At 36.2% G+C, this 16,263-nt stretch overlaps 2 protein-coding genes across 5 annotated transcripts in view; one reads left to right on the forward strand and one right to left on the reverse strand.

Moving 5' to 3' along the window:
- Window positions 1-16,263, forward strand: part of CCDC146 (coiled-coil domain containing 146) — a 69,679-nt gene that overhangs the window by 47,440 nt on the left and 5,976 nt on the right. For 2 of the 3 annotated variants that reach the window (XM_042018427.1, XM_042018429.1), the window contains 8 exons: window positions 120-347; window positions 1,269-1,455; window positions 4,721-4,816; window positions 5,804-5,974; window positions 7,765-7,853; window positions 7,970-8,134; window positions 10,428-10,646; window positions 11,263-11,491. In XM_042018427.1, the coding sequence (XP_041874361.1) occupies window positions 120-347; window positions 1,269-1,455; window positions 4,721-4,816; window positions 5,804-5,974; window positions 7,765-7,853; window positions 7,970-8,134; window positions 10,428-10,646; window positions 11,263-11,491 (1,384 nt within the window). The remainder of the gene's footprint in view (window positions 1-119; window positions 348-1,268; window positions 1,456-4,720; window positions 4,817-5,803; window positions 5,975-7,764; window positions 7,854-7,969; window positions 8,135-10,427; window positions 10,647-11,262; window positions 11,492-16,263) is intronic. The other variant, XM_042018428.1, reaches the window with a different exon arrangement.
- The window catches only part of LOC121659840 (gamma-secretase activating protein), a 69,861-nt gene that overhangs the window by 2,169 nt on the left and 51,429 nt on the right, over window positions 1-16,263 (reverse strand). The gene's annotated exons all lie outside the window — the stretch shown is intronic.

The raw sequence follows: 16,263 nt of genomic DNA on the forward strand, positions 1-16,263 counted from the left end.
AACATATATTGTTGTGAAATTATTTTGTGTGTCCACAGAAACTGGCAACTTACATTTTGTCTTTTAAATATGCATGTGGAAAAGTTAACCCTTACTGCTTTGTTAAAATATATCCACAGCGATGCAGAGAAGAAGAATGAAGCCCTAAATGACCAAATAGAAGAATTGAATAGAACCCTGAAAGCCACTGAAAGAAGGATTGAAGAGATTTTGCAAGAAAAAGAAGATGTAATGAAGGAATTGGATGAGAGACAAACTTTGATAGCAAACAATGAACGAGAATGCATGACTTTGACAAAATTACTAGAAATGAGCACAGAGAAGGAATTAGCTGTCCTATCAGACAGGTTAGAGTAAGAGACATGAGCCACATGGAAAGAGTGAATGATTCTCTGTTCTCAAAAGTCCATTTCTTTTTTCTGTTTTATTGCTTCTATTTTCAAGCTTTATGCTGCAACCAGTGAAAATCAGAAATGATCAGGCTTGGTACTGACTTCAGAAATGTTTACATAAAAATTTGGAATCTGGAATCTAGAATCTGGCTTGAAGAAGAACATGAAAAAGCATAAGCATTTGATTAAATGCTGTGAGATTTTGCTCTTAAAGTGAAATATTTTAGAGGGTTTCTCTCTTTAGTGCACATAGTTTCTTTCCTGCGTAACCCACTGAAAGCAAATTGAAGAAGAAAAAATATGTCAGTATTTTCATTTTCAAATGAGGATCATAGATATCTGTGCTCACGTACTCCTGAATTTCAGTGGGGATTGGTTAATCATCTCTTTAACAGTCCCTTCAATTATGATTTTATATTTACTTGGTAAAGTAAAATAAACTGTTAGTTTGAAGGCAAGCATCAAATAATTCCTCCTTTGCAGAGGGGGATGTATAGTTGTAATTCTGGCCATATGCTCAGCAACAATGCTTTTGCCTTTCAAGCTTTGTATTAAAGGCCCATGGCATCTTATTTGGAAATGTTCCATCAGACGAAAAAATATGTTTTCTTCTTCCTATGTGTATTAGTTTCCCTGGAATTTTTAACACATTTAGAACAGACTGTGAGACCTCACCGACATAATTAGGGTCTTATAATTGATTATAGTTATAAAAATGCAACTTTTTAGTGTGATTTTTGTCAGTAGTTTACGAGTTTGTCTCACTGCTGAGCCATAGTGATGAGGTATGCAAAACCCATTAAAATAGTAGTGCCTGTTTACATATATGTCTTGATTAGGTTACCTGTTTCTAAAATTCTGTATCTATCTATATAGACAAATTCTGGAAAATAATTTAAATAAATGTATCTTGGAGAACAAAAAGCAACAAGATATTCTCAGTCACCATCAAACACAGAAAGATAGAGAATTGAAACATTTAAAAAAGTTGGAGTTACAACTGAAAGGGATTTGTGATTCCTTGGAACGAGATAAGGCAAAGCATAAAAGACTCAAATCAGAGGTCTGTATGAATGCATTGATCATAAAGATTGTAAATGTTCTTGTAAGAAATACTTCTATGAAATCTCTTGACAGTCCTAATAGGGGAAAGGGGGGAAGACTGCTGTTTCACCTTCCTCATTTTCCTCTTGCTTTAGTATTTTACCCATTCCTCTTTCAATAATGCTTTACTCTTTTCTGTTTTACTTAGTCTTTTGACTATAGTAGTTTAAAGGGAAGTATCATTCTGCTTGTGTATTCAAAGCATCTTCTTTCTTTTCTGCTTCCAATTCTTTCTTAAAAATTTACTTTGTCTATAAATGTTTTATATTTTCTTCCTCTCACCACTAGTTCTTCCATTCTCTCTTTCTTATATATATTTTCTCCTGTACTTGCTCCGTGTTTAGTCTAGATTCTGAGTCATATAAAATTAATCTTGTTTAGTCAGGTGAATATTTTTTCACAGAACTTGTTGTTTCCTACCTTGACACTGTCCTTGAAATTTTTCTTGGTCCTTCTGAGCAATTCAGGGCAGAAAAGAGTCTTACATAATTTCAAAGTTTTAAAAAATAACTATATGTACCAAAACTCATATATACTTAGCTTTGCTATTTAAACAACTCCAAATATTACTTGGTAATATTTAATATTATTAAACAATTTTTTTTGTCTCCCTTGAAATTCCTTCTCAATTCATGTGCGTATTACCTAGTAATATAAGCTCACCTGGGAGGTGGGAGGAAAGCTCTCTAACTACACAACAGAGATTTGGATTGAATTTCCTGAAATAATGATTAAAGAGCTGACTCATATTCCAGACTTTGATCTTAAAGCTTAAAGAGTTTCTGTTCAGTATGAGCTAAGGGAATCTGGGAGATGGTATTTTTTCTTGTGCTCCCATTGAGGAGATGTTTCTGGATGAAGAACCACAATTGTTCAAAAACATGTAAAGCTAAAATCAAATGCCGTAACTCACCAACAGCTGTGGTTAGAGTCCACAGTCTGGGGTGAGATCCAAACCCTTCTCAGCCCAATTCCTTCACCCTGTGGAAGGACAAGACCTTGTATGTGTCTTACAAATAGTATCATCATGAGGAGTAGGGGAAAGGGAATGCCACGGGATACAGAAGTGGCATTCTAATCAGGATTTTACTCCAGCAGCTGCAGGACACTGCTCTAATGCAAACAGGCCACAGCAACAGAGTTGTTTTAGCCCATCCTCCCATGCTCAGTGTTTTCTCTGATTCCTTTCCGGGCTCTGTTAGAAGAGCAGATGTGAAATCACTGCTCCTATGCAGCGTGGTGAATTCAAGTGCAGCACTGCAGTAAGGCAGAGCCAAGTGGCAAACTTGATTCTGCTTGGCTTTTGCTATATTGGGACAATTTTAATTTGTAAGACTTGGGAGCACACCTAGCAAAAGTTAAAAAACAGTATTTTAAGTAGATAAAATTTCTTTAACTACTTAAACCCCCAGATTTACATTTATTCATTGTGATTCAAAGTGGAAAAATCACAAGAATTAATTGTTTGTATAAATATGTGATTGCAGAAGCAGCAGTACATCAGTGTGGTTCCCCAAATTTCTTCTTTTGAATCACATGCTAAGTGCAGAATGACTGACTTGTAGAATAAGGAAATTACAGGAACACTTCCTTCAAATGTGTTTTTCCTGTTAGTAAGTTGTGAAAGGTCAGCTATTGCTAAATGCCGACATTGTGTGTGAAAGAGAACTGCTGCTCCTCTCCATGTGGGCCTTCTCCATGGGCAGGCCAACACAGAGACAGCCAAAAGTGCCTAAGTTGAGCTCTGTCTTACATGAACAAAAGTCCTTAATGGATTAAAGATGTTTATATGAGCTTTTTGCTTTTACACCGGAAAAGTGGTAACTAATATATGCTCCACATAAAAGATATTTTTGCTCCCACCACAAGAGCAAAAGTCACTTTCTTAGGACAAGCTTTACTGATCTTTTAGTAAACCTAAGTCAAATCAAATCTCAGAGCTGGGAGCTGCAACCAAAGTAACTCCACACTTTGACATTTACTGTGTCTCTTGTTCCCCTTTCCCTTAATGCAAATGAACAGCATTTAATTTTACAATATTATCACAGAAGTGAAAATCACAACTGCAAAACATTTATTTCTCAGTATTGATTTATAGTGTTTTGAACTCTAACATCTGATTGAGATCTGAGCAAGATATCACAGGGTTGGGTGTATTATCTTTGAATATCTTCCAGGTGTTGTTAAATGTAATTTTTCCCCACCCATATGAATTACAGATTAGAACTAGAATAATTTGGATTGGAAGGGACTTTTAAAGGTCATTTTATCCAAACTCCTGCTATAGGCAGGGACACCTTAATCTAGATCAGGTTAGTCACACCTCTGTCCAACCTGGCCTTAAATGTTTGCAGCGATGGGGCATCAACCACCTCTCTGGGCAACTTGTGCCAGTGTTTCACTACCCTTGTTGAAGAAAATTCTTCCTTATATCTAATCGTCCCTCTTTTTGTTAAAAATTAATTCCCCTTGTCCTATCACAGCAGATCCTGCTAAAATGTTTGTCCCCATCAATTACAGAGAGGCAACATACGCCTGCATAATTAGCCTAATGCATTTATTTCTTATTTGCTTATAGCCATAAAGAATTTTTAAGTGAAGTTAGTCACAGTGAGACCAAAACAACTTTTTGTCTTAGAAATTATATCATGTAAGTAGTTGTAGTGAGATTGATCAGATATGTTTTAATATGTATTTCTTCACATAATTAATGTTAAAATCTGATTGAATAAATGTATTTTCCCATAATGAAAAATAATACATAAATGTTTGTGTTGTTAGATTTGGCTTTCTAGAGCCTAATGAAAATCCTACTGTAGTGGCAAAAAGAAAAAAATGTGATATCCATTCTACGTAGATGCGAACTATTTTTTTCCTTTAGTAAGATCAAAATTTCACTCTGAAAATCCTCTGTGAATTTAGAAGGTGACAGTTTCATATACTCTCTTTGTGATTATTGGTTTTTTAATGACAGTTTAGTTGCTGAAAACCATAACCCTTCTAAATTTGTGAAGTTTAGTGTTCCTAGTTCTTGAAAGAAAAATTTTAGAAACTCCAATAAGTGGCAGAGGAACTCTACTCAATGAAGCATTCTTGTGCTAGCTATTACAATAGGAAAGGAAATTAATTTCATAATTTGAGTAGCTACTTCTAATAGAGTATCTGCAGTTTACATTTTCCTCATTTTTTGTTTGCATCACTCTGTGCTTGGTTTATTTTTGTAGGCAGAAATTAACTCAAAAAAAAATGCAGTATTATTAGAAAGACGACAAGAACTGCAGAAGGAAATTGAAACGATCAAGAGAGGTTTAGCTGAACAGGTGCTGAGTCCTGCTTTTTCATATTTTTTCATTTTAACAGTTGGTTTTCTATCATGAGAATAAAGGAAAAAAGGAAAGGGTGTTTCTAGCTGCAGCTTTCTGGTGAGAAAATGCGGTAGTATTTGCTCAATTTTAAAGAACAGTCGTCTTTCATTTTAAAAAATATTTTTTGGTGTTACTGGCCATATACTAGAAGGTAGAAAGCAAATCTACTTTCTAGTTTAAGTCTTTATGAATGTTGTTAATGACACTGCAGCTAGAAATATGTTGTTATATATTTCCTTTGGATATGGAACCGTGTCTTGTTGCAACAACAAAAATTCAGCATTTGTACATTATGATTTTTCATCTTCACAGTTCTGTCATTTGTGGATGTCTGTCTGTACTCAGGACAGCCATATGGACTGTGGAAATGCAGATATCTGCATTACAAGAGCATTAGTACTTGCCACTACATAAATGACTTTATAAGAAGCAATCTATCTCAGGCATACATTCTGAAGATCAAGCCTCCTTGTCTTCTTACCCTTATATCCATTTTCTTTATGTGTTTTGTTTGAGTTCATTAACATTATCAGGTGGGAATCAGCTTCTATTTGGATACATATGCATTCCAGTACCTCCATGTCACTCTTTGGGATACGTAAGTTGTGTGCCATAGTCAGTGGAGCCTAGGAAGCTTCCATTCACCTCCTCCTGAGGATCTGACACTGAACTTACTTAAAGATTATATAGCTATAAAGATCCATTGTGTCAATGGACCACAGCTGAAAGATGTTAGACTGAAGAACAGAAATGCTCCTAGGTGATAATGTATTTTGAAATGTTATTATAGGGATTGTGCATGGTGTTTTAAAGCAATAATTTATTATGTTTTTAAAGCTATGTAGTCTGTTTACATTGCAGATAAACCCAAAGTATTTCCAGCTTTGGGTTTGCCAACACTGATGCATTGTTGCATTAGGATTTAAATTTCATGTTCTTTAGGAAATGATATCAGATATGGATGCCCGTGTGTTGGAAGAATGCATTGCTGAAGAACGCTTGCTTTTTAAAGAGCAGGAAAAATGCAGAAATGAGTTATCCACACTTACACATCTGACTTGGCTCAGAGCTGATGAGAAGCAACTGAAATGCAGGAATGTTCAGAAAGCCAAGGTAAAAAATTGCATATTTGGAAGGCTGTTCAAAAGTATAAGCTGGTATAGGGAGAAATTAAACTACCAGTGAGGGGAGCCCTGTGGTCTCATTTCCCACCCTAGCTTTGAAGTTCCATCAGAACACTGGAAGCTCACAATACTGGGGTGTTTTATCGGCAATTTGTGGTGCAGTGCAGTATGTTAAAATATCACTCCATAATTGAAACAAGGTATTGAAAGGACATTTAGAGAGTGTCCAAAGGAGGGCAACAAAGATGTAAAGGGCCTTGAGGGGAAGCTGGGTGAGGAGCAGCTGAGGGCACTTGGTCTGTTCAGCCTGGAGGAGACTGAGGGGAGACCTCATTGCAGCTACAACTTCCTTGTGAGGAGCAGCAGAGGGGCAGACACTGATCTCTTCTCTGTGGTGACCAGTGACAGGACCCAAGGGAATGGCCTGAAGCTGTGTTGGGGGAGGTTTAGGTTGGATATTAGCAAAAGGTTCTTCCCCCAGAGGGTGGTTGGGCACTGGAACAGCTCCCCAGGGCAGCGGTCACAGCCCCAGCCTGACAGAGTTCAAGAAGCGTTTGGACAATGCTCTTGGGCACATGGCATGACTCTTGGGGATGGTGCTGTGCAGGGCTGGGAGTTGGTCTTGGTGGTCCTTGTGGGTCCCTTCCAAATCAGCACATTCTGTGATTCTGAGATTCTGTGATTTTCTTTCAAGCTTGTAGAATAAAATGAACAATTTGAAAGAAAGAGGCAGAAAAGCAGATAACCTCACCTGAGATTCTCAGAAGTAAAACTGTGTGGTTTATTTTACAAATATATGAACCTTAGAAGATAAACTGAACTACTACTCATTCCCAGGAGAGGCAGAAATTTCTATTTTCCTGTTACATTTCAAGGCATAAATAATTATATTGATTTAGAGAAAGAGGGAAAGAAAACTTTTCCTATGACTAGTCATTGTATTTGCTACCTGCATTTTGCTGGCATGACATGTGCTGTGATGTCACATAGAATTTACTAAATACCAAATTTCTATATGGGAACAAGGTATTTATGTTTCCAAAATGTATGTCTGTATTCAGATAAATTAGATAAGCGACTGTTCTACCATCTTGGGAAACTCTGACTGTCTATAAAAATAAACGTCAGGCTTTGTACCTTCAATAAAAATCAGTCCATAAACAAATAAAACAACTAAAATAATACAAATTCAGGAACACACAGGCAAGCCCAAAGTTGCAACCCATCATCTGCCAGCTTTCCCTAATACCACTCTCCTCCTCCTGATACCACTGGGAGGGAAGAAAAGGCCTGTCCATCTAAGATTGATGGCCTATGCTATGAGGACTGAACACAACTGGAATCAAAAGTCCAGAGACTTAACAGAACCCAATTCTGCTCAAACATCAGTGATTGCTTAAAAGTCAGAATTGAGTAAAAAAGAAATTTTATTTGTAAAGGTGCAGTTTCAATGGTTCATACGCCAAATAATTATATTGTGATGGAATTGACAGGCTGATCAGTAGAAACAGTGGAACTCCAGATACAGGGAACTAAGCATTTAAGATGCAGCATCAGATTATCTACGTTGCTAATAGTAATTGTAAGCTTAATATAAATGGAAAAACTGCTTTTTAATGTTGTTTTTTATGTAATAAAAACATTTCATTATAATAAGAAAAAGTTCTTATGAAGTCCCCTCACGGTCTTTTTCTTATCTAAGAGTTGTCCTGGGTAATTTCTTCAAAGACATTTCTTTACTATATCTAAAGTGCTCACTAAATATTTTTTAAATTTCAGATTCAACTCCAAAGTGTTGTTAAGGAACTAAAAAGAAAGGATCGTGAACTAATCACCTGTAAAAAGATGAAAAAAGAAAACCAAAAAGAGTAAGATAATAATAACAGTACATGATCTAAAAAAAGTCTTCTAAAGCAACTTTTATCCAGGTAATGTATGCATAAAATGCTAACAATTATTTCTTTCACACATCTCATTTCTTCAGACTCCAAGGATTTGCTACAATGTTTGACCTTATGCAAACTGAAAAGGAAAACTGTATACAATTGATGCGTACTGCTCAGTGGAAAGCAAGGGAAGCTGAAAACCGGGTAAAATTGCTAGAAAATAGAATAGAAAATTTAAGGAATGCTGTTGCAAACAAGGAAAGGTGAGTTTACAGTACACTGTAGTTCACAATTATAGAAATGTAAGATTGGAAAAAATCTTAGGAGAGAATCTATTCCATCTTCAATTATGTCCATATCATCCTTGATAGTTATTATCCTGATTTTTAAAATCTGATTAAAACAAAGGCACTTAGAAACATCCCTCCATAACCTGTTCCAATTTCTTATCCCACTAACACTCCACAACTAGCTTGGGCATCACTACTTGGCAGAAAGTAATTTTGAAGTTTGTCTGGCTACTTTCTCACTTTCCCATCCTTTATATGACAGTTCTTGCACCTCTCAGGTTTAGCATTATCATGCTGTTTCATTCAATATGAGCAACACCGTTGCACTCATATTTGCTGTCCTTAGAGAAGAAGAGGTCTGACATATTTGATTCCCCAATGAAGTGTGCATGGGACTATTAAAGGAGTCACCAGCTAGGAATGTGGCTGTCTAATCATGAAATTAGAACAAATTAGAACAGATTTTGGTTCAAACTCACATTGAAGTTTATTAGATGACATTTATTTGAGATAAAATGTGGTTTCAATTTCCAAGCAATCATAGACAAAATGAAAGGTTACATTCACAACAAGGATAATGAGGCAGAATACCTGGTGTGTGTGGCTCTCTTTTTCTACACCATTATTTAGTGGTGTATTATTTTGCCATATTTTTGTCATCTTAGTGATGAATTTCTGCAATATAGACAGAATTACAATGTCTTGGAAATCCATACTTGGGCAAATATGGAGACAGTGAATAGCCAACTGTGTGAGCAGAACAGGAAAACCAAAACTGAGTAGATAAAAATAACTTGATTTTCCCCAAACTTCATTATTTGGTGCCAAAAAATTGCTCAGAGAAAGAATACACTAAGTGTTTATTGTGAATCTCCTAGTAGTTTGATTCAAAGTCATGCTAGAGATACCTAAAAAAGAAGTGGAACTTCAGTGATTGAATTTGTCAGGATGTACAAGCTGACATTTTGTGGCAAAATTTTTGAGGCCTTCCCAGGTGATGAAAGAAGGGAAAAAAAAGGCTAATAAGACATAAATATTGTATAGATATCAGAAATACACAATTATTATTGATGTCCCTACTCGGTACAGATCCAACAAATATTTTGGGCTCTGCAAACCTAGATTTAAAACTAGTCAGAGGTATTGAATTTTCAGTAACTCTCTTTCCTATGAAAAATATTTTTAATCCCAGTAGTAGATTTTAGTATCACTACCACTGACTTCACTGCAACCTATACAATCTGGAGGACAGAGTATCAGTCCAAGTAAGATAAGTATTTTTCAGAAAATATTTAAAACATATTGCCTTTCTGAAATACTGTCATACTTTCAGTCTGAAACTTGACTTACAGAAGTTTAATTCAATTCAGTAATATGCTGTGGTACTCAAAGTGTTATACATGTGGGGGAACTGAAAGGAAGCAGCTCCCTGCCCTGTATAGAGCGATTCAGCAATTTAATGATGGAGCTCATGAGGGAAGGATATTTCATCTGCAGGTCTGTTTTTTATCAGGAGATTGTGCTTCTCCTTTCACTACCTCTTTTGTATGTTGACACGAATATCTTCCTGGTTTAGAAAATGTTGTGTCTCGACCCAGAAGTGATACCACAGATCAAATGCAATAACTCTAAATTCTGTGTTGTGAGATAGTGAATAGTCTATTTGGTGACAAAAATCTGTCTTTTAAGTGAAGGACCATCATCCAGTGATCAACAAGGATGCTGGAAATAATGAGATCTGTTCTTTATTTTTATGTGATTTTGTCACTTATCTTCCACTATGATTTTTTTCATCTATCAAATGGGCAATCTGATAATTTTCTTTCTTGTGTTAATGCTGTGACATGTTTTATAAACAGTAGATTTTGAATTGCAACCACAAAATAATTTAAACATTGTTCTTTAAATAGAAGGGCAGGATTTCTACACATTAAGACTTTTCATCACAGTTTATGCCTATGCTCTTGAACTTTATTTTTTATGACTACTTGGGCTACCTAGTAGAGAAGAAAAGAGCTGTAGTGCAGTGCTCCCTATATAGCATTTTTTTCTTGAGCTAGAATCCAGCTCTTTTCAAGATGGAAAAACTTGCAAAGAAAAATTGCTCTCAGAGAGTCTTTCTTCTTGTTGTAAAGCTTCTGTGAAACAGAGATATAGAGGAGCACTTGTGTGCTTGAGAAATAAATTTAAGCTCTGCTATTAATTGCTGAAATTGGTTTCAAATTGAAAGGACTAAAAACATTCCCACATTTCTGTTATGTTAAAGAAAATTGCAGGAAGAGTATGCAAAGATTAAAAAGAATGAGAGAATGACAGAGTTGATCAAAAAGGATTATTGCAAAGTTGAACAAGAGATGCTAGAGAATAAAGAAAAGGAAAAGTATTTGAATGTTGACAGACTTACCACTATAGCCACACACATGGAAGAGGAAATTTTGCAACTACGCAAAAAATGTGAAAGGGCTATTCAGCAACAAAATGAGAGGTACGTTTGTAAATTTGATCTAAGGTAGTATTTAATTTTGACATCCATGAAGCAACAATATTTTTCATCTTATGAGCACTCCTCATTAGGAATGCTAAACGTCTGTGGCACTGCAATGTTTTGCCGACCAGTCCCCCTCACTGCACTGCTGGTGCTGCTTTGCATTACGTGGATGTTTCTCCACTGGTGATCATGCTTATTCTTTATAACTATTATTCAAAAAATACTGTAGCTTGGCTACTGAATGCCTTGAGAACTTGTAGCCTCCTGCTCTGTTTGTGCATTATGCACAGAAAAGGTATCTGCAAAAATGCAGATTATCTAAAACTGTCTGATCTTAATCCATTTTTAAATGCTGTGGAAGGCCAGAAGACCTTAAAAATTATGTGAGAGAAAAGAGTAACCTTTCCAAGAGTTTGTTTCCTGATTTTAGCATTGCAATTATTTTGTTACTTATTTAAAATGCTGCCATTAGATTAAAATAATATTTGTGAAAGCTTCATATAATTTCACAGATTATTACTATCTTCTAAGGTCACTTTTTGTGCTTTTGAATGGAATACACTGAATATGAGTAAGTTTTTTAAATTATCTTTTAATTTTGGCCTTATTTCAGTGGTCTTTTGCTCAGAGAACGAGAAGAAGAACTAGGCCTTTTATATGAAAAAATAAAGAGGCAAGAGATGTTATGTAGAAATGGAGATATTAAGACGCAAGTTATGGATGAAAAGATCAGTTTTCTGAAGCTGAAGGTAGCTGAGAAAAAAAGAGAGATTAAATTGTTTTTTAAAGAGCTCCCAGTGAGGAATGCCCTGGATGCACATCTGGTGAGACTTCAGATACAGGTTGGTGTTAAAAGAAGCCTTTTTTTACTATCATTCTGTATTTTAAAATTTAAGGTGATTTCATAGAAGAATATGTATCTGGATGTACAAGGTTTATTAAAACAGCAAGTTTAGTAATACACCTGTCTAGGAGAACACTGATACATGTTTTTAACTTCACATATGTGAGTTTCTACACTTAAAGAGGCTCATGCTCTTTGTTTCACACATGCCAAATGTTTCCTGGGTATGGAATTCCAGCTAACCCACCTCATAGTCTGAAATGTCAGTATGACTAAGCTGGAGAATGGGAGTCATGGGGGATAAATGGGACTGTAGATAAAATTTGTTAATACTGTATTGATGGAGTAGGTGGAGGGGTGGGAGATACACTTAGACCATCAAATTTCTAAAATAATAACTCAATTCACACTTGACCCTGAGCCTACTCTGGAAACTCTGCTGCCTACAATGATATAATCCACATATATTTTCTTCTGCACAAAAACAGTGTAAGTTTTAGTTCTAGTTACAAAATAGCATTAAACAGCTAACAAACTGCAGTGCTTGGGACATTCTTTCCTTGCTTTCTGAAATGGCTCATTTACTTTTGACCTTATCTCCAGATGGTAATTTTTCCCATACATACTCTGTTAGTGCCTGCACAAAATCATAAATTAGGGTGTACCATTGCCTTTCAAACTCACATCGATGGGAGCTGTGACTCACTGTTTAATAGTGCTTGCACTATTCTCTTACTTCTGGCCTTTTGAAGAAATTTTGTGCTCCGTTACAAGAATAAAACATAGTCCAATACCTCATGCAATTCATGCCCCAAAGGACTTTACAGGGCCATCACAGATTTAAACAATTAATCAAGGCAGTATTAAAAAAAAAAAAAGAAGAAGAAGACTAAAGGAAAAAAAAAATCCAAAAAGACCCCAAAGTTTTCAGGTAAGGTTTAAAACGAGAATGAGGGTCACTGAGTCAAATACAGTAGTAGCAAAATGCAGATGATTTTTGTGAACTGACAGGGTCAATCATGAAACTTTGCTTTTTCTGTTCTAAATTCCTGCAACTTTCTCCTTCATGACGATAGTTCATGTGAAACCTAAAATCACTGTTAAAGGGACACTATTGTTGCAGGTGCTTTAAATCTATTTGCAATGTTGACATAGAAGTACAAAGTAGGAAAATACAGAGTGGTGTGATATTATACATGCAGTAGTCTTAATAAATGTTCCCAAGTCAGGGATTTTCCAGTGAACAGTGGCAAATAATTGGTTATCAACCTTTAAAATTTAACTAGATGCTGTGATTACTAAATATTACATGGTTCAAACTGGCTGTTAACTCATTCATGTCCTTATGCTCAACCATTCCAGCATTAATACTCCCACTGCCAATAGGAATTAAGTCCAATGAGAAGTTTCAGATTGTTTGGCTTTATCTCCATGATTTAAATAAACCATGAGCTGAATCTGAATTCTGGTGTTGGTTACCAAATTCAAATTGCTAGTTCCTGTAGTGATTACAGATTTGACCCCATGTTGAAATCTGACTCAGCTTCTGTTCAGTTATCATGGCCACAGACCGTCTGGATTAGGCAGGCTGAATCCTGTACCTGTGCCTATTTTTTCCTCCCCTTTTCCTACCCTTCCTGCCTCCTTCAATCTTCAGCAATACCAGACCTCTTTGAAGCAAGTGCTAGTAACATGGACTAGGTATTTTCATAAATATCAATGAAAAAATTGAAATCAGAAATATTTACAGACTGCAAAAACTGACCCATAATCTTAGCAGCTGTAGTGCCCATTGAGAAGGGGAAAAGCCCAGATCAGGGCTGTGTGCCAATTCAGCAAAAACAAACACTTCACCTGGGTCTCCTATATTCCATATGAGCTGCTTAATCATCAAAGTGATGTATGTTCCACTTGTATGTATGTATGTTTTCATCAGAAGCTGGCTATTTCCACAAAACATTGGTGAATAGTGTAGCTAAAAATATACCATCGTCTGAAGCAGGACCAGACCTCTTCTAAGCAAGAGCTAGTAACATGGACTAGGTAGGTTTGTTACCATCAATGTAAAGATTTAAAAATAGAAATATTTACAGGCACTTCTTTACACAAAAAGTACCTGGTGAGACTGTAAGGTGGTTTTGACTGGGCATAAAAGTATGTAACTTTTAATTGGGACTGCAAATCAAGGGACTGGTCCTGCTGACTGAAGTGACCCATAAAAACTAATCTGCCTTCATCCATCAATGGGCAATACTTAGCATTAGTCATTAATTAGTCCAACACGTAGACCTGCTGAGCTGTCACGGTGACATAGATGGGACTTTCATGCCTTAGAGTTCAGGCAATGTACAAGGACTGTCAGTTTATTTGAGGCATTTGGCAACAACATTTGTCCAGGTTTTAACACAATCCCATGAAAATCTCCAGACTACATCATCATCATCATAGAATAATGGGACTAGTAGAGAGATAAAGAGTTTGTCTAGGCAATCTGCACTGACACCAGCATTGGATTGCCTGTCATTCCTGAGAGGGCTAAGCTCTCCTTTCAAGCCACCACTGGCAAACCAGTTTCCCCAGCAAGCTATCCCAGTCTTTCCTTAACAGTGGAAAGATTTTCTTGACCTTTAGCCTGGATCTTTCTTGCTATGGTGGAAGAATATTGGTTTGTATTCTGTTCTCCAGGGACATGACAAACGGGCCATTCTTTTCCTTTCTGCAACATTTCATTTTCCGGAAGGATGTTAATCATGTTCCTCTCCCATCCTTTTGCTAGGCTACACAACCTTGTTTCTTTCAATCAGCTCTCAGAGATTTTTCTTAGCTCATTCTTGTCCTGCATTTCTTTTATTTTTGGCAATATGGTCTTTATTTGTCTAGAGGTGCAGTACCTGGTACCTGTGGCTGACAGTGAAAGGATTCATGCAGGCATCTTGCAGGTTACCTTCCTGCTTATGCATCCAGGTATGGTGGCACCTTTCTTGACATGACACAGTGATTCATCTTCACATAAATGTATGTAACAACCAGACCCTTTTTTAAAGAAAGGGCATCCAACCAGTTGACTTTGATTCTGTGTTTGTACAGGCAATTTTTCCTGCCTACATGTAGCAACTTACATTTTTTATTTACTATTATCTTTTTGGTTCGGACCTTTTTTCAGACCAAGGTAATTTTGAATTTGTATCTTTTCCAAAAAATACTTGCAACCTCTCTGAGCTTAACCTCATTCTACTGATGAGGTATTTACTGCATATTTTCTTCAAGAATCCATTTATTTTCTTGTTTATGAGAATATAATATGAAATATTGAAGCTGTATAAAAATCAGAACGACTATTTGTCATTCGTACACCTGTGAAATTATCATAGTAGACATTGGTCTGGTTTGGCATGACTCAACACATCCATGTTGGCTGTTATCCCTACCTTTTTTCTCTTCTCGATATCTACAAAGAAAACTTAATAATGTGTTCCAGACTTATTCTTCAGAAAGTGATCTATGGTTCCATAGCTCCATCCCTGCCCTTTTTTAAAATAGGTCTTGTATTTGCCCTTTTCTAGTGCTGTACATACCTCACCTACTTTCTCTGAGATTTTAAAAAAAGGACTCAATGTCCACTTTTTCAGACCAGTTGCTTCATCTAAACAAGTGTTCTCTCCTGTGTGCTCATCCTTCAACAATTCCTCCTGACTAAAATCCAAGTAGCCTCTCTTCTAGAGCCTTTTCCTATTCCCTGTATCAAATCCACTCTAAGAAAGAAAGAAAGAAAGAAAGAAAGAAAGAAAGAAAGAAAAAGAAAGAAAGAAAGAAAGAAAGAAAGAAAGAAAGAAAGAAAGAAAGAAAGGATTTTTTAAAAATTTAAGACTTAGAATCTCTTATAACTTAGATAAAGTCTTGTCCAAGGAAAACACTACAAATTAGGAAAAATATAAAGAAAGATGCCTGTAGTCATGTTACTTAAGCAGACACAGAATTACATGGTTATCTCTAAATCCACTTCGATACTTTTGGATTGGCTTTCATCTGATCACTTCCAATTCATACTGCATTTAAAAGTAAGGCTAGTACTTACATTTAACATGAAATTTTTTATGGCTTTTTGGACAGTGGCTTTGCTGCAATAGTCCTTCTCTAAATTAACTATTCAGTCCTGAAAAATTTTCCTTGATGAGCTGCCCCTAATCTCATTAAGATACCACTGCCTCCAACAAGGCATTTTCCCCTGAGTTAGTGGTTGAGAAATTTGGACCCAGATAGAAAAGATCACTGGAAGCATAACTGCATCCTGCTGTTTGTACTGGCCTTGCTTTTACATTCTTCTACTCTGTGTATTTTTGGGCTTGAGTTTTAGCTATTTGTTAGCAAAATAAAACTTTCAGTACCTAGCTATGTTCAGAATCATGGTTTGCTGAGGAAATTGTTCATTACACTCATCTAACGTTTTTACTTTAGCTGCTTTTAGACAAAGTGTACAGGGGTGAGTTGTGTGGTGCTTTTTTACTAGGAAAAGAAATATTTAAGAGTTCTGGTAATGTTGCCCTGCCACCTGAGAATATCTGTCAGTTTTCTCTTTTGTGGTTAAATATGACTTGTTAGCTTCCAGTGACAAACCTCATCCTGGCAACATCTAAACATTTACTTTACATTTTGGTGACTCTTCATAACTTTGAGAGCCTATGACTGCGTATTTCCATAATCAATCATCACCTGCAGTGGATGGTTAACATTTACACTTGGGTAGTGTAATGTCAGCTCACTGACAGACAG

Source organism: Corvus kubaryi, unplaced genomic scaffold (genome assembly GCF_017639235.1).
Source record: "Corvus kubaryi isolate FWS band 111438036 unplaced genomic scaffold, C.kubaryi_AGA036_p1.0 137, whole genome shotgun sequence".
Classification (NCBI taxonomy): Eukaryota; Metazoa; Chordata; class Aves; order Passeriformes; family Corvidae; genus Corvus; species Corvus kubaryi.